The sequence below is a fragment of the Mauremys reevesii genome, linkage group 2 (assembly GCF_016161935.1).
Source record: "Mauremys reevesii isolate NIE-2019 linkage group 2, ASM1616193v1, whole genome shotgun sequence".
In the NCBI taxonomy this organism is placed as follows: Eukaryota; Metazoa; Chordata; order Testudines; family Geoemydidae; genus Mauremys; species Mauremys reevesii.
In genome coordinates this window covers 203745224-203764253 of record NC_052624.1, presented here as the reverse complement: position 1 = coordinate 203764253, position 19030 = coordinate 203745224, and the positions used below count along the sequence as shown (strand labels likewise).

Here is a 19030-nt window from a genome sequence, read left to right as displayed (position 1 = left end):
GCAACAAACCCCGGTGCCAACTTTGTCCGCATATCTATTCAAGGGACACCATCATACGACCTAACTATATCAGCCACACCATCAGGGGCTCATTCACACACATCTACAAATGTGATATATGCCATCCTGTGCCAGCAATGCCCCTCTGCCATGTACATTGGCCAAACTGGACAGTCTCTACGCAAAAGAATAAATGGACACAAATCTGACATCAGGAATTATAATATTAAAAAACCAGTAGGAGAGCACTTCAATCTCCCTGGTCACTCAATAACAGACTTAAAAGTGGCAACTCTTCAACAAAAAACCTTCAAAAACAGACTCCAACGTGAAACTGCAGAACTGGAATTAATTTGCAAACTGGACACCACCAGATTAGGCTTGAATAATGACTGGGAGTGGATGGGTCATTACAAAAACTAATTTCCCCCTACTGTTACTCACACATTCTTGTTAACTGTTTGAAATTGGTCACAATCATTACCACTACAAAAGTGATTTTTCCTCCCTTGGTATCCTACTGTTAATTGAATTGTCTCGTTAGACTGACCCCCCCATTGGGTAAGGCAACTCCCATCTTTTCATGTACTCTCTCTCTCTCTCTCTACTTACCTGCTACTGTATTTTCCACTCCATGCATCTGATGAAGTGGGTTCTAGCCCACAAAAGCTTATACCCAAATAAATTTGTTAGTCTCTAAGGTGCAACAAGGACTCCTCATTGTTTTTGCTGATACAGACTAACACGGCTACCACTCTAAAGGAAAAGGGCTTGAGCTGACTCTTGCAGTTTGGTTCTCTAGGGACAGGTCCAGGACCAACCCTTGAATAGTTGTTGGGAGACTTAATTTCATGATTTTTAATCAGCTGCTCATTTTTTAAAAAAAACATATAAACGTTAAGTTTTGCAGAGGTGTGTGGGAGTGCCCCCATTATTTCCTTTGGGTTCATATTATTATTGAAATATTATATTCTGTCAATGAATACCCACTGTAGCTTGCTGTACACTGAAACAGTGGCTTTGGGATATCCGGGGGTAGAAGACCAGGCCAATCTCTGCTACAAGTCTGCTGTTGCCACTGCCATTACTGGGGATGTGATCTCATTCTCTTTCTGTATCAATTTATCATTATTGTTTGAGATGGTTGAATAGGTTCTTAGAAGACAGGACACAGAGATTCTCAGTCCCATCTCATCTTGTTTTGAGATTATATCCTAAAACACACATACACACACTATATAAGTGCGTGCAAATGCACACACATTATATAAGTATACCTCTACCCCGATATAACACAAATTCTGATATAATGCGGTAAAGCAGTGCTCTTGGGGGGCAGGGCTGCGCACTCCGGTGGATCAAAGCAAGTTCGATATAATGTCATTTCACCTATAATGCAGTAAGATTTTTTGGCTCCTGAGGACAGCATTATATCAGGGTACAGGTGTATATAATAAGTAGTTCTCAGTATATAAGTTTTAATGCATTGCTTCCAGCCTATGATTGGCAGAAGGGAGTGTTGGCTCATCCTATTTATGAAGTACTATTTACATTGATAAGTGGGAGGCCACTGGAAGAGACACATTGATGAAGTAAGTTACATAACAGAATTCTGTAAATTATAAATCCTTCCTAACACTTTCCCCAGACATATGCTACTTCTCCTGTGTGTGACTTTCTCATCATCACTGATGTGACTAATCGTGTAGGGTACAGCTCAGTAATGCTGTATATGCAACTGGGAGGAATAAAACTAACTTATCCATAAAATGGTATCTTGAAAAAAGTGTGGATTTGTGAGACTGAATTTCTTCTTACTTGTCTCTCTGTAAATTCTCCTTTTGCAAGACTGGTGAAGTAAATGCATCAGTGATCGAGTTGGACTTTCTTCCACAACGTATATATGATCAGATGAGATCAAAGCAACAGTGCTGTGATCAGATATAAGCCAAAATGTAGAGCAAATGACTGGAAATGTATCCACATTATGATATTTTAAAAACATATTCTGATAAGTAAGTAAAATCCTAGAAGCTTCAATAACCGTATGCCCCCAAACCAGCAAGGATGTTGAATTTGGCAAGCAGAGCCAGAAGCCCTGTTTTAAACAAGGAGTTTGTATGTTGGGGCTGTCACAATTCAGGGCCATTGCACCTGTATATCCCCTCAGTGGTCCAGCACAGGCAGCCACTCAGCTTCCAGCTCCCAAGCTGTTGCCTGTCTTGGGTGGAGATGTGTCTGAGGCCTGGTCTACACTACGCGTTTAAACCGATTTTAGGAGCGTTAAACCGATTTAACGCCGCACTAAGAGGCCCTTTATATCGATATAAAGGGCTCTTTAAACCGGTTTCTGTATTCCTCCCCAATGAGAGGAGTATCGCTAATATCGGTATTACCATATCGGATTAGGGTTAGTGTGGCCGCAAATTGACGGTATTGGCCTCCGGGCGGTATCCCACAGTGCACCACTGTGACCGCTCTGGACAGCAATCAGAACTCGGATGCAGTGGCCAGGTAGACAGGAAAAGCCCTGTGAACTTTTGAATATCATTTCCTGCTTGCCCAGCGTGAAGCTCCGATCAGCATGGGTGGTAATGCAGTCCCAAATCCAAAAAGAGCTCCAGCATGGACCGTACGGATGTGATCGCTGTATGGGCAGACAAATCTGTTCTATCAGAGCTCCGTTACAGAAGATGAAATTCCAAAGCATTTTAAAAAAATCTCCAGACAGACGCCACATCAGGGACTCATCACACTGCTGTGTGACAAGCGTAACGGAAAGCCAAAGAATCAGATGGACGCTCATGGAGGGAGGAAGGGGGGACTGAGGACTCCAGCTATCCCACAGTTCCTGCAGTCTCCAAAAAGCATTTGCATTCTTGGCTGAGCTCCCAATGCCTGTAGGGTCAAACACATTGTCCGCAGTGGTTCAGGGCATAGCTCGTCAATTTACCCCCCCCCCCACCCCCAGAAGGAAAAGGGAAAAAATCGTCTCTTGACTCTTTTAAATGACACCCTATCTCTACTGAATGCTGCTGGTAGACGCGATGCTGCGACAGTGAACTGCAGCATCCTCGCCCCGCCTCCTTGGTGGCTGATGGTACAATATGACTGATATCCATCGTCATCATCAGCCTTGTGGCAGATGGTACAGTACAGAAGGACTGGTATCCGTCCTCATCATCAGCCCATGAGTGCTCCTGGCTAGCCTCTCGGTCATTCCCAGTAGATGGTACAGAACGGCTGGTAACCGTCTTCATCATAGCAACAGGGGGCTGAGCTCCATCAGCCCCCGCCCTTCATGTGTAAAGAAAAGATTCTGTACTGCCTGGACGATCATAGCAGCGGGATGCTGGGCTCCTCTCCCCCACATTGCTTAATGTCCTGTCTGGACTATCATAGCAGCTGGAGGCTGCCTTCCCCTCATTTTATCTCACTAACAAGTCACTGTTTCTTATTCCTGCATTCTTTATTACTTCATCACACAAATGGGGGGACACTGCAACGGTAGCCCAGGAAGGGTGGGGGAGGAGGGAAGCAACAGGTGGGGTTGTTGCAGGGGCACCCCCCTGTGAATGGCATGCAGCTCATCATTTCTGCGGGATCTGACACGGAGTGGCTGTGCTCTCTGGTTCTCTGATACACTGGTTCTCTAGTACACTTGCCCCATATTCTAGGCAGGACTGATTCTATTTTTAAATACCAAAAAGGAGGGATTGACTCAGGGAGTCATTCCCATTTTTGTCTTTTGCGTCCCCGGCCGACCTCAGCCAGGGGCACCTATGACAGCAGCGATGGTACAGCACAGAAGGACTGGTAACCATCAGCTCATTGTCAATTTACAATGGAAGCAGATGGTACAGAACGGCTGATAACCATCTCTGCTATCATGCAAAAGCAAATGAATGCTGTTGTGTAGCGCTGCTGAATTGCCTCTGTCAGCGGCATCTAGTACACATACGGTGACAGTGACAAAAGGCAAAACAGGCTCCATGGTTGCCATGCTATGGCGTCTGCCAGGGCAATCCAGGGAAAAAGGGCGCGAAATGATTGTCTGCCATTGCTTTCCCAGAGGAAGGAGTGACTGACGACATTTACCCAGAACCACCCAACAATGATTTTTGCCCCATCAGGCACTGGGATCTCAACCCAGAATTCCAAGGGGCGGGGGAGGCTGCGGGAACTATGGGATAGCTACGGAATAGCTACCCACAGTGCAACGCTCCAGAAATCGATGCTAGCCTCGGACCGTGGACGCACACCACCGAATTAATGTGCTTAGTGTGGCCGCGTGCACTCGATTTTATACAATCTGTTTTACTAAACCGGTTTATGTAAAATCAGAATAATCCCGTAGTGTAGACGTACCCTGTCCCTTCTGACCAGGCTATTCCCAGGCTGGACAGCTGCCTTTCCTTTACTGTTGCATACAGTGTTGCTGTAGAAGAAGAGTTCTGTGTAAGCTCGAAAGTTTGTCTCTCTTTCCTTCACTGAGTCATTCCCAGCACAGAGATTTTGCCCTAGGACATCTGCTTGCTTTCTCTTCAGAGATGGATAACTGTAATTGCCATAGCTGTAAATTACCAGACAGCTCCTTCTAAGCAAGCCTACTTTATTAAGGTACAAAGCATTACAGAAAAAAAAACATATTAAAACCTATAAAAACCTACACACTTGCTAATGTGCTGTCAAGTGATTAAAAAAATTCATCATGATTAAAATGTATCGCAATTAATTGTACTGTTAAATAATAACAGAATGCTATTTATTTAAATATTTTTGGATGTTTTCTACATTTTCAAATATATTGATTTCAATTACAACACAGAATACGAAATGTACAGTGCTCACTTTATATTTATTTTTATTACAAATATTTGCACTATAAAAAAACAAAAGAAATAGTATTTTTCAATTCACCTAATACAAGTACTGTAGTGCAATTTCTTTATCATTTGCAGAAGATAATGCTGCCTGCTTCTTGTTTAAGTCACCTGAAAGTGAGAACAGGAATTTGCATGGCAATGTTGTAGCCGGCGTCGCAAGATATTAACATGTCAGATGAGCTAAAGAGTCATATGTCCCTTGATGCTTCAACGACCATTCCATAGGATATGTGTCCATGCTGTTGATGGGTTCTGCTCGATAACGATCCAAAGCAGTGCAGACTGACGCATGTTCATTTTCATAATCTGAGTCGGATGCCACCAGCAGAAGGTTGACTTTCTTTTTTGGTGGTTAGGGCTCTGTAGTTTCCGCATGGGAGTGTTGCTTTTGTAAGACTTTTGAAAGCATGCTCCAACCTCATTCCTCTCAGATTTTGGAAGGCACTTCAGATTCTTAAATCTTGGGTGGAGTGCTGTATCTATCTTTAGAAATTTCACATTGGTATCTTTGCATTTTGTCAAATTTGCAGTGAAAATGTTCTTAAAGCGAACAACATGTGCTGGGTCATCATCTGAGACGGCTATAACGTGAAATATATGGCAGAATTCAAGTAAAACAGAGCAGGAGACATACAATTCTCCCCCAAGGAGTTCAGTCACAAATTTAATTAATGCATTATTTTTTTAACGAGCTTCATCAGCATGGAAACATGTTCTCTGGAACAATGGCCGAAGCATGAAGAGGCATATGAATCTCTAGTGCATTTGGCACGTAAATATCTTCCGATGAAGCTACAACAGTGCCATGTGAATGCCTGTTCTCATTTTCAGGTGACATTGTAATAAAGAAGTGGGCAGCATTATCTCCCATAAATGTAAACAAACTTGTTTCTCTTAGCAATTGGCTAAACAAGAAGTAGGACTGAGTGAATGTGTAGGCTGTCAAGTTTTACATTGTTTTATGTTTGAGTACAGTTATGTAACAAAAAAACTACATTTGTAAGTTGCACTTTCATGATAAAGAGATTGCACTACAGTACCTGTATGAGGTGAATTGAAAAATACTGTTTCTTTTGTTTATCATTTTTACAGTGCAAGTACTGTATTTGTATAAAACATAATATAAAGTGAGCAGTGTACACTTTATATTCTGTGTTGTCATTGAAATCAATATATTTTAAAATGTAGAAATACATCAACATATTTAATAAATTTCAATTGGTATTCTACTGTTTATCAGTGCGATTAATCACAATAAATTTTTTATATTGCAATTAAGTTTTTGAGTTAATCACGTGAGTTAACTGCGATTAATCGACAGCCTTAGCTAATACATTTACCAGAATTCATCCCAACGGTCACACGAGCTCTGGCAAATGCAGTCTTTTAATACCCCACCCTGGGAGCATCCTTGTGATTACACAAGTTCATCAAAGCTTCAGCGCACAACAAGCACAGAGTCTTATGAACCTTCAATAAGACAAGTCCCTCCATTCTTGCCCTAAGGACTGGGATCATGGATGAGGGGTCCTATTTGTTTGCTGGAAAAGGAAGAAGGCCCTGAGGCAGGTTAAACCCCAGGCTTTTATTAAAAAATCTTCTTTGTCTTTTGGTCCCAGGAAAATCCACTTTGAACTAGTATATGCATAACTTCCTAAGGAGGTGTGGAGGTGTTTAATGGAGGAAGTACATACGCACCGCCCCCCGCCCCACTAGAGAGGGTACGTACAGTGTCACAAGAACATAAACAGTTGCATTTGTAATTGTACTCCAAAGGCATTAACCCTAATCCAGTAAATCTTATCTTAATTCCATAAGGTATGTTCAGTATATTACAGGATATTGCCAGTCTGTCAGAAGGGCAGAAGGGGAATAGTGTGCATAGGAGGGAGGCAGAGAGAAAACTTCCTTTGGGTCCAGGTATCAAGAGAACATAAGCACCTCTCGCTGAATATTTTACTTACACATTGGATCAAATAGACATGGATGGGGATAAAGATTGCCTTATACCTTATACTTTTATACTATTTTTCTTACCACAACTAAAATAATTTAAAGATGACTGCACATAATAAAGGGAAAGGTGCTGGTTCAGGACAGATGCACCAGGAACATCACTCACCTGTTTTGTGCACATTCTTTAAAAGTCAGATTAATAAATCCTGTTTCTATCTGTTCAACAACAAAAAATAGTCAAACTATTTACCACTTTTCAGTACTAGGCAGAAAAATGTCACCTTTTCTGTAGGGCCAGATTTTACTAGTTTGTTAATTATAAAAATCCAAGGGGATATTTATTGCCAGCAAAGAAAAAGAAAAAGCTTCTCACTTCCTGGTAGGATAATGGGAGTGCAGCAGCGGAGGTGTGGATTTCAAGATCACAGCAAGCTGTGCTTTATTCAGAATTTTACCCATAGCATTTGAAACATGTTCTGTAACCACATGGAAACCGTGGCATGAGAGGAAGATTGTAGGAGGGAGATTGTATGGTATAACAACAAAAATCAGCAGAAAACAGAAAATAAATTTCATATTACATAAAAGAGATATGACACAGTTGTGCTTTTAAAAGCTTGCTACTTATAGAAAAAGAAACACAGATAATGAAAACCATTTATTTTCTTGGAAGAGAAGGAGCATGAGCAATGGTAGGTAGGTGGGAGGGAGTGTGTGGGCTGTGGGACCAATGTGAGGTAAAGTGCATTTGGAGAGAAAAAAATCCAACATAATGAAAAAACAATGAAAGTAAAAGGGGAGATGGCTTTAAGTTACCAGGCCCATTTTTCTCCCAAAGATAAAGTTAAGACCAACTAGATGTCACATAGGAATTCATACACGGGGCGGTGGCGGGAGAGACGAGACAAGCAGAAGGGAATGCAAAAAGGGAATGCATTACCACTGCTGTCTCTTTATAACAACTCCTTTCACATCCATCACTTTCTCTTCTTCACTGTTAGAAAAGACAAGATTGGGGAGGGGAGAGGAGCTCAGCTGTAGGGTATTGGTAATAGAATTTAGGGTCTGATCCAAAGCCCACTGAAGTCAATAAGAGAGTCTCTATTGACTTGAATGGATTTTCGATCATTCCCATAAAGTCTTTTAGCTTGAGTCAACAGTGACCAAAGGAAGCAACTTGTTGTGTATCACACCACTGCTAGGTAGCCTATGATTTAGGGGCTTAGTGAAGTCCCCAGCAGACATGTTCACAAAACTGAAACTATAGATCCATATATTCCAAGGCCAGAGGGATCATAGTGATCACCTAGTCTTTATCTCCTGTAAAGCACAGGCCACAGAACTTCCCCCAAAATAATTCCTAGAGCATAACTTTTAGAAAAACATCCAATCTTGATTTAAAAATAGTCAGTGATGGAGAATCCACCATGACCCCTTAGTAAGTTGTTCTAATGGTTAATTACTCTCAGCATTAAAAATTATGCCTTATTTCCATCAAAGCTGTAAGTTTAGAAGACTTTAAAGGTCAAAAGGGACCATCATGATCATCTAATCTGACCTCCTGCACACTGCAGGCCACAGAACCTCACCGACCCACTGATCAGGGAAGCCAAGGAATGGACACACACAGAAAATAAACTATCCACAACCCCCCTGAGATGATCTCCTTTAGGTCAAGATTGAGTCATTAAGAGAGCAGAGAGAAGGAACTTGCACTGCCACTGACTGGGCTGGATGGGGCTTGTTATATGGAACAGACTTCAGTTCCCAGAGATTAATTGGATCCTTTTCACAAAAATTCTCATTAAAAAAATATTGCAGAAGTATGTTTCACACATTAAGACCCTGGCAACGGTGTGGCATGATTTCAAACAAAATGCCAATCTGGACTGTCAGAAAACGATTCTATTTAACATTATTTCATATTGAAAAGTAGATAATAAGGAAAAACATTTTTTACATTTTTTCCATGTTAGTGACTTAGGTACTGCTTCATTAAAGCCCATAAGTTTATGACATCAATGGGACTTAAAGGTGCTTAAAATTAAGCATGTGCTTAAATGCTTTCCTGAATAGAAAAGGACTTAATAAGAACTTACTTTAAGTTAAACACAGGTTTAAGTACTTTTCTAAACTGAGGCCATAATGAAAACAAAGCTCCTGCCCTCCCACTTTTTTTAATCTCTGGCTACTACATACATTTCTGCTGCTTCGCACCTTAGATTTCACTAAAACCCTTTTTAAGTGGTGCAGAGAACTTGTGTTTTTATTTTTTAATTAATTCCATGTCTTTTTACTAACCTTGCCTCTCCTATGTCCAGGAGGGAGCATATTTGATGTGGAGTATTTTAACCTCCCACCAAACAGCATCTGTATTGTGAGTTTTAGTGTTCGTGGAACTGACTGTGGACTTTGGGTCCGATATATTCCAAGGGCTTCATCAGAAGAAGTCAGTACCAATCCTGATAGTTTCTCAGCATAAAGTCCACCTGAGTGTGGGGTTTGTGGCGGTGCAAAGTGTTTAGGTCCACTCTCTGACTGGTACTATGCCGGTACTGCCCCTAGAAGTGGAAAATTTTGGCCTAAGAGAGGATGTGGCAAGAGCTTCGGTGGAATGTGCTGATTCACTGTAGACTTTGAGCAGTCTCCACTGAGCCTGTGAAGCTCCCTGCAGAAACTAAAGCTGTCCTCCCCAATGGACCCCAGGAAAAGACAGTAATGGAAACAACACCTGGCTTCCCCTGGGTCAGAGTGGATCAGGCTGGTATGGAAAGGCACAGTTAGCATCTCCTTGTGAGAGAGGGTCTGAATTTGTCCTCCTGTCTGATTCATTACTAATGTCAAGAATATGACATTGTTCACAATGACCAATGACCACTATCTCAGACAAGGTGTCCGAGACAAGTGGAGGAGAGGGGAAATTAATGAGGGAAATGCAGAAGGATACTTTTGTCACTAATCACAGACAGAGGAAACATAAGTTAAAAAAAATTAAAAGCTGTAGCCCTAGGCATCTTATACTAATTTTAGGTTATTTTTTTGGTTCAGTGAGTTATGATTCACTATTACAGCTGTGAGGTTCTGCAGAGAACAGGGAGAAACAATTGTTAGCTTAAATCTCAGGCAAGTACACCATTCTCTTTTATGGAACAGCATTTCTTTTACAGATTTACGTCAATTCACCAATCTAGAATCACTTTACTATACATGGACCAGTGCTAGCAATTTTCCTGTGACTCTCATGACATTTGGAGTATTTCTCAGAGCCCTAGATCCCAACTGATCTCAGCTTTCATTTTTAAAAAGTAGATGTCTAGCTCTCTTGGCTGCAGAGGAAAGGGTTTGAAAATGTGAACCCTAAAAGTTACAACACCAGAAGGCAAGTAAAATGAACCTAAATTTTATTATGTTTAACATCTCCAAAGCCAAATTGTAAAAAATCCCAACATGTATTAAAGGCCATCATGAGAGTTTTTCTTGCATACTTGGGGTTGGTGGTATTGAAGTCCAATGAAGCCCCGCGTAAGAGAGAGGGCATAAACTGCATGTAGAGATTACAGAGACTTTGGCTGTAAATATTCATAACTAAGGCTAAGATTTTGTCATGGTTTTCTTAGTACAAGTCATGGACAGGTCATGGGCAATAAACAAAAATTCACGGAAGCCGTGACCTGTCTGTGACTTTTGCTGCTGCAGCTCCATGGTTTCGCCCACCACCGTGGTGGCTGGGAGCTGCGGGGTTCCCTCTCCACCCATGGCGGCTGGGAGCTGCAGAGTGACCAAATTTCCCAAAGAGAAATTGCGACATCCCAGCCACTCACCTCAGGCGTCCCCCTCCCACCGCGTGAGGCTGTTGCCTGTTGCTGGAACTTAGCAGGGGCCCCCTCTCACTTCTTGCTGCTGTCGCCTGTCGCTGGAATCCTGCCAGGGCCCCGCTGGCTGTCAGTGCCAGAGTCCTGCAGCCCCTGGGGCTGAAGCAGAGAATGTCATGGAGGTCTCTGGACATCATGGATTCCATGACTTCCATGACCTCCGTGACATAAACCTAGCCTTATTCATAGCTAACCCCAGGAGTGGCACCGGGTATAACCAGCGTGGATTTGTGACTGTGAGAGTCAAAATTCCTCACAGGGCACCCTTCTTATCCCCAAAGGAGGGTAATTTACTGTGGCTGTGAAGAGGGTGCAGGTTACTTTCCCCAGTCTGTCCGGCTGTGTGGGCTGGCATATAGGAGCAGAGCTTGCCTGCTCCCTGCTCCTTTTTTCCCTGGTCCTAGTCACTTTATGGGTGGGAGCAGCAACCGTTCTCCGAACCATTCTCAAGATCCTTACTTCTTCACCCCTACTCCTCTGCATTGGTATATGACAGTTAGGTACAATCTAGTGCTCAGTGAATTCAATTAAAAACCTAGTTACCTGGACAATATCACAATGGCACTCTAATACTCTGATGAGATACTGACAGACAGACAGAAGTTGATCAATCTAGGTGTTGCTAGCACGCCAAAACCACCAGTCAAATCTATGCTTAATTGATTCATGGCCTCTCAGGTGAACCCACAGAACAAAAGTGACAGTTAACAAACTGGGTTCTATTTGTAGCTTTGCCATCCATTTACTGGGGGATGGGGGCGGGGGAGGAGTCATAGATTTCTGTTTTTTCTAATATGTAGTTTGTTCTCTCTTTGCTCCCAACTTTTCTTTCATTTATATCATTTTGGTGGCATGACTGACTTCAGTGGGACTATTTGTATGCTTATTAAGCATGGTGCTTAAGTGCTTTACTGGATCAGGGCCAGAGTGCTCAGCATTTTGTAATACTGAGCCCAATAAAATTAAGAAGCAAGAGAGTAACTGGAATCCATTTAGATTAGGCCATGGAGCCTCAGGCTTTGCTGCCACAAGGGGAAAAGATGTTCAGTAACAAATTCTGCAAACTAAGGCTTCTGAAACCTGAATACAAGGCCACAGAGAGAATGTGAACAGTATCTAGAGTTCCAGGAGAGAAGAAGCCAAAGGGCAGGGAATAACAGACACTGATCTTGGATGCTGCTGAACTGCCCTGCCAACACTTGGAAAACATTTAATGATTTCCCGGTATTGCTAACAGTTCTGCTCCACTGCTATTAGCAAAGTTGGGAGCTGTAAATTCTGAATGAGCATCTGGCAGATATTCCTGCTTCCCTGGAAATAATAATTCATTTAGAAACCTTTCACCTAATATAAATCTAGGGAAAAGTTACACTAGAGTTTTCTGGCTACTGCCACCTGTTTGCAGTCACTCCCTGCAACTGAACACATTTAACTTAATCTAACCTAATTTAATATAATCTGGTCAATCATCTTCTGAGAAGTGATTGCCACGTTGGTATCTCAATGCCTCCCAAAATTATGAAGTGTACACATGTTTTCAGTCTCCTTATTAGATGCTTTGGCTCACTCTCCTGTCCGAGTTGTTGCTTGGGTACTGTTCCTTTCCCCCTCTTTCACAGGGCATTGCATAGTAATCAGTAACATGTTCCCTCAATTTCCACAACAACATTTTTCAAATAATTAATTTGCGTTATTAAGGATTTTTACTTTGGGTCCCAGCTGGTAAAATATTTTACAAAATGTTATGACAGTCTCACAAAGAATCTTCAGAATGACTGTTCGAAACATTAGCTAGCTCTAGTTAGATAAAACTATTTGATTTTCAGTTAGTATGGGTCAAATCCTGCTTTGATGTAAATCAGTTGAAGTTTTGCCACTGATTTCAGTTCAGAAGCAATGGGCACTTGTTCTTTCATTGTTGTTTTGTGTTCTGACCCAGCACAAATGTAGATTAAATATATGTTATGCTGTTTGGGTTTTTTAAATTATACACTGAATGTTTTCTTTGGTCTTTAAAAACACAATCTATTTTGAGTGCTACTTCTAACTCAAAAAGCACATTCCAAGCAAGTTAACATATCTCCAAAGTTGTTTCATCTAGCAAAGCTCTATCCACAGGCTATTACCTCCTCCAGCATATTGACACTTTGCTTCTCCATTATCTGAAACTCCTTAGGGACTTTAGCTTTTGTGAAAAGAGCTACAAATATTAAACAATGATGATTTTAGATTCTCTGTGTCACTTTGTAATTTTTTTATCAAAGTCTCTGTAAAGCAATTCTCAGACTTAATTTTTTGGTCATGGTTCTCAATTAAATAATAATGTACTTTTGGATGGGTGGGTTGAAGATATGGACTTCTCTATTTTACAATGTTCACTCTTCAGGGCTTAACGTCAAAGGATTTACAAAGACTTATTTAGGGCTAATTTCACATGCCTTGCTCACAGGGGTGGCTCTATGTTTTTTGCCGCCCCAAGCACGGCAGGCAGGCGGTGCGCCTGCGGGTGGTCCGCTGGTCATGCGGAATCTGTGGCATGCCTGCGAGAGGTCCGCCGGTGCCGCGCCATCGGCGTCCCTGCCGCTGAATTGCCGCCAAAGCCGCGAGACTGGCGGACCTCCCACAGGCGTGCCGCTGAAAGCCACCTGCTTGCCGCCCTCACAGCGACTGGCAGGCTGCCCCCTGTGGCTTGCTGCCCCAGGCACACGCTTGCTGTGCTGGTGCCTGGAGCCGCCTCTGCTTGCTCATGTTAAATTTTACTCACACTTGCATAAGTACATACACAGTAAGGTTTGTGGAATATGGCACGTAAGGTTCTAATTCAACAAGGTGTTTAAAGAATGTATGTAATTTTGAGCATGTGAGCAGTCTCATGGAAATCAACGATTTTAGGTGCTTTGTTGGTTTGACTCCTAAACATTAGCACCCTAGTTCAGGAAAGCACTTAAGCATGTGTTAAAGTTCACCCCATTCAGGAAATCATTTATGAGGACTTAATTGGGACTTTAACACATGCTTAAGTGCTTTCCTTAGTTGGGGTCCAGAAAGTGGAGAAAGGCGAGAGAAACAGAAATGTGTTTCTCTGAGGTTCAGTGGTTCATTCTGACAATGTCTTACTTGAGGGTGGTGAGTTCCGTAAGTGAGGGCTGGGTGGCCTTGAGATAGCTCTCCCTTCGTGCTGCAATCTTTGGCGATGGCTTCGGGCTGGTGTCTGAGTCCCCGCTATCATCGTCCCCCATTGCTTTAATGTAACTGCCACTGCGCATCCGCCGGCATGGAATCTCGTCATCTTTGCCTCGCGGAGTGTACCCGGTCCATTCATCTTGGGGAACCTAGAGTAATAAACACAATTCACATATTCAATATACCTTCTTCTGTAGCAACAGTAAGATTAGAAAACAGTAAATTGCAGCTGAGCTTTCACTGAAAGGGTATATGTCTCTGATCTTGGGTTTCTAAGTAAAGCCCAGTGGCTCCAGTATAGTTAACATATTTGAAGGGAAGAAAAGGATCAGCCCTTGCATGGTACAGAGGGGACATATCTAGATTCTTGAATCAGAATCTCTTCAAATGGGGTGTGTGTGTGTGTGTTCTGATCTGAACCCAACCCTAGGGTTTTGGCTCAGGATATATTCCACACCAGAAGGCCTTACTTTCCATTTCCATTTTAGATGCACGTTTAATGTAATGAAGCAGCATATATAGTTGTGTGACTCTAAGGCTGTTTTCTATGTACTGCACCTTTTATAGTAAAGTGAACCCAATAGTCTGCCTGCTGAGATGCTCCCTCTGAGTTTCAGAAGTTCAAAATGGCTGTGTGTTCAAAATCACACCTATCCACCCCTCTCTCTCTTATGGTGACTTTATATTTGTTCTTTCTCCTTGTTATTTCCTTTAATCTAAAATAAAATTTATCCAAACATTACATTTGCTCCTTGTTTATAGAAAATCATAACAATGAGAATGTGTTTTCAGACAATTTTGGAAATTCCATGAGGACAGCTGCCTTGTCCATGCCTTGCCTCCCATTCCTATTGGCCTGGGGTTACAGGCCATCATCTTGGGATGTGAAGTTGAGAAAACACATGCGTGCCTGAATAACAGTAGAAATGAGAGCAGATGTGAAGTGGAATAGGGTTACCGAAGGAGTGGTCCTTGCAGTCAGTTCTTTGATAACAGCACCCCAATTTTTCCAGATTGGGAAAATTTTAGAAGATGCTCCAAAATCATAAAAGCAAGTAGGCAACATTTTAAAGAAATAAAGTACCTGTATTCTTTAGTTTTCCCACCTATTCTTTTCTCCTTCCCTTTACTGCGATCAACATATAAAGGCAATTTATATGGCTCACAAAGTGACCATTGTATGTTATACTAAATGGACACTGTCAAATTTTAGGGGTCAAAATTTGACCTACAACATTTGAATAGTAGTGTCCCCCAAATAGGGATTTTACTCTGTAGTCCCTTTTCATGCGAAAATTGGTGCTATATAAATTGTTAAATGTTATGCCACAACACACAACTTTCAATGCAGCTGAGTGATGTGCATTGCTTCTTATATACTGTCTCCTCTTAGAGCACTCATGCAGCAGTTTGTTTAACCTGTCATAATGAAAAGTCAAACATTTACTTAGTTGTTTGTTAAATTTAAATTAACGTTCAGTTTCTGACTCCCCACAACCAGGAACATGACAAGTCCTGAAGGCAGATAAGCCCTTTCAAATGTAACTGCAGCCAATGCAGGTCAAGCTTTATGGCATACAAACTCTGGCAATGTTGCTATAAAACATAACTCAACAAAACACTGCACCAGATGAAGAAAAAAGTATTCCACAGACCCCAAATGATTAGCCACCCACGCTAGTTGTAAACCACCCTGGTGCAGTTTTTGGTTCCTTTATTTCTTTTCCTGTCACATCCAAGACCTCATCAAATCCTGAATCTTTTTTTCACAATATTTCCAAAATTCATTCCTTCTTCCCTCCCTACTGCCATGACAATATTTCATTCTTTGGTAACTTTATGCTGACTATTGCAGCTTTTTTCCTTTTGACTTCCTCCTTTCTCATCTCTTCTTCCTCCAGTTCATCCTCCTCCTTTGGTACTATTATTGTGTCATTGCCTTACTGGAATTTCTGCACTGGCTCCTCCTCCTCTTCTGTATTAAGCTTCTGTTTCTCTTCCGAAGTATCCCATGGGTACAAATCCGGGCCCTACTGAAGTCAATGGGAGTTTTGCTACTGATTTCAGTGAAGTCAGGATTTCACCCCATAAGTCTACTCTTGCCTATCTCTCTGCTATAATTTCTTTTTACCACTCAAGCATCTCTCCTGACTGCTCCTTACTCCTTTGCACACGTCTTTCTTCATGCCTTCTTTTACACTCATCTATATCCTTGAAATAATTCCCACTTACTGTCCTGAAAACTCTAGTTCTATGAAGCTTTACAGTTCAAATGTCCTCACAGCACACTGAGTTTGTTTTGTATTGTGTTGCACTCTATTGTACCTATTAATGTCTCAGGACTTCAAGCTCTCTAGAGAAGAGACATATTTTGGGTTGGGCCTAGTTCACCTATTAAACAATCCCATGTATATTTACATTGCCATATGAAAAAAAACCCACGCATTTAAATAAATCTCTCTTCCACCCCTCTCCTTCTGAGTAACTGGTGGGGGACTTGAGAGGAAGGTATTTTCAGCAGGAAGTACCAGATAAAGGGAAGGTGGGCACCTGGAGATCAGGAGTTAAGAAACCAAACAAGAACCGTAAATTAGGCCCAAATCCAGCTTCAGTTTCATATGAACACCCCCCAGGGACTGATTGAGAGCTGATGCCCTGAACATGATACACCTAACCCTAAATCTGGAGTTCCAGTTCATGCCCACTTCTTGTGTGTGTATATTTATATTTGTACATATCTTTTGATATTGGCTTTGACTTTGGATCCACAGCCTATGGAAATAGGAAGTATTTTACACTTTTTCTTTTTCACCAGTACACTTATGACACACACACAGATCTCCTTTTCAGCTTAGATTCTTGCACCGTTTCTAGGGTAAATAAAAAAATGCATGCAGTCCGTACCCTCAGCATTTCTCAAATACACCTAGGAGCATGCAAAATCACCCCTTCCCCCTACCTCCTGTGTTGGGAGTAAAGAGTTGCGTTTCCAAATTGTTCATAAAAAAGTTGACACAAGATTAATAAAATCAAGGCTTGTGAATGAAAAGCTGGGACACCTCACAGGAACTTTACAACATATAAGAAAAGCTCAAGAAAATAGATTTCTAGTCACCCTTAGGATAAAGATTATTTAAAGTCATATTATGTACAGTACATCTGAATGCTCTGAGGGAACATTTACCTCATAGATCTCTTCTGTTTAATTTCCATTCACTATGTTTGATTTTAGTATCTATGCTTACCTTGTTGTACTAAATTAATTAAAAACAAATTATACTGCATTAAATTAAAAACCTACGTTAATGCAACATTAAGGCTGAGACTTTTAATTGGTCAAAAGTCTGAGAATTCAAAGTTAATACACATCACCCATATCTCAGCCAAGTTATGCGCCTGTAGTTTTTGCAATACTCTATGTATAGCTGGATGTAATGTTTTAGTATTTAGCTGTAATATAGATGAGATGTAGTTGTTGTGGGAACCAGAACTCTAACACAACAACTTAAGAAATTCGATGTCTTAGTGCACACAGTGCCTTTTGTCACAAAGATTATCCCAGTGGTTTAGATACTACTGAACAAGTTTCCAAAGCTGGTTGCAATGGGTTTGCCACATAAGCTCGTACTTACACCTGCATATGTGTAATTCCATACATGAATAGGGGTCCTGTCCAGCTTTGAAAATTTAGCGCTGTGTGTGCGCAAGTGAACACAATGCATCAGATCATCATTCAGAAGTCTAGGTTCTCCTAGCTCAGTGACACAGGCTTATTTAGTGAAAAACAACAAACAATCTTGTTAACATCCACTTTGCTGTTGCAGAGCTACTGAGATGTGAAGGGACAGACTGAGAATTCAGAGGTCCAAGGGCACCAAAAAAACAACTGGTTCCTGCTGTCTGAAGAATTCCAGAATGGGGGAACTTGCTGGTGCAAAAATAAGGAGGTAAAAAATTTCAAGTACCATTACTACACTGAGGCTGGTAGGGGAAGTCCATATTTGCCAAAGAAAATGATAATATACATAGGTGCTGGAACTAGGGGTGCTGAGGGTACTGCTGCACCCCCTGGCTTGAAGTGGTTTCCCTCAGATACAGGGTTTGCAGTTTGGTTCCATGGCTCTCATCACCTCCACTATACAAATTATTCCAGCACCCCTGACAATATGGCAAGGGGAAAAACTGAGCTAAACACAGAGTTATGTCATAACCCATTATGCAGTACCACAAAGAGAAGTCTAATTTCAATTCATGGCATTTGGGAAGTCAGGATATGATACATACTGTTCAAGCTTCAGTAAACACGGAAGTACAAAGACAATTTCACAAAAATAACCATTCATTAAAAAGGGGTGGTACTAGTTACAACTTTTTTTTTTGGGCTTATATTGTTTGCTCAGCTTGCTTGCAGAAATCTGTTTAAGCCAATTTTCATTTTTGCTTTGCAGGTATCAATTTTCTAAGAAAATATTATAATATTATGCAGGTCCTGATTCACTACCGCCTTACTCCAGTTTTATGATGCAGTAACTATCAATTTTAATCATGTTACACCACAGTGAAACTAACGAGGAGTCCTTGTTGCACCTTAGAGACTAACAAATGTATTTGGGCATAAGCTTTGGTGGGCTAAAACCCACTTCATCAGATGGAGTGGCCCATTTCAAACAATTGACAAGAAGGTGTGAGTATCAGCAGAGGGAAATTACTTTTTGTAGTGACACAAAGAAACAACCACATTTGCTCCAATCCCTGAGACAAACACCTACAGGATCTCTATGAAGTGTTCTTAAAACTACAATACCCACCTGCTGAAGTGAAGAAACAGACTGACAGAGCAAGAAGGGTACCCAGAAGTCACCTACTACAGGACAGGCCTGACAAAGAAAGTAACAGAACGCCACTAGCCGTCACCTACAGCCCCCAACTAAAACCTCTCCAGAGCACCATCAAGGATCTACAACATACAATCTACAAGCCAGTCCTCGCTTACAGACAGCCCCCCAACCTGGAGCAAATACTCACCAGAAACTACACACCACACAACAAAAACACTAACCCAGGAACCAATCTCTGCAACAAACCTCATTGCCAACTCTGTCCATATATCTAGTCAAGGGACATCATCATAGG

General features: G+C 41.6%; 1 protein-coding gene across 7 annotated transcripts in view; it reads right to left on the bottom strand.

Moving 5' to 3' along the window:
- Positions 1 to 19030, bottom strand: part of DLGAP1 (DLG associated protein 1) — a 593928-nt gene that overhangs the window by 173680 nt on the left and 401218 nt on the right. For all 7 annotated transcript variants that reach the window (XM_039526426.1, XM_039526427.1, XM_039526425.1 and 4 more), the window contains one exon: positions 13832 to 14046. In XM_039526426.1, coding sequence (XP_039382360.1) covers positions 13832 to 14046 — 215 coding nt within the window. The remainder of the gene's footprint in view (positions 1 to 13831; positions 14047 to 19030) is intronic.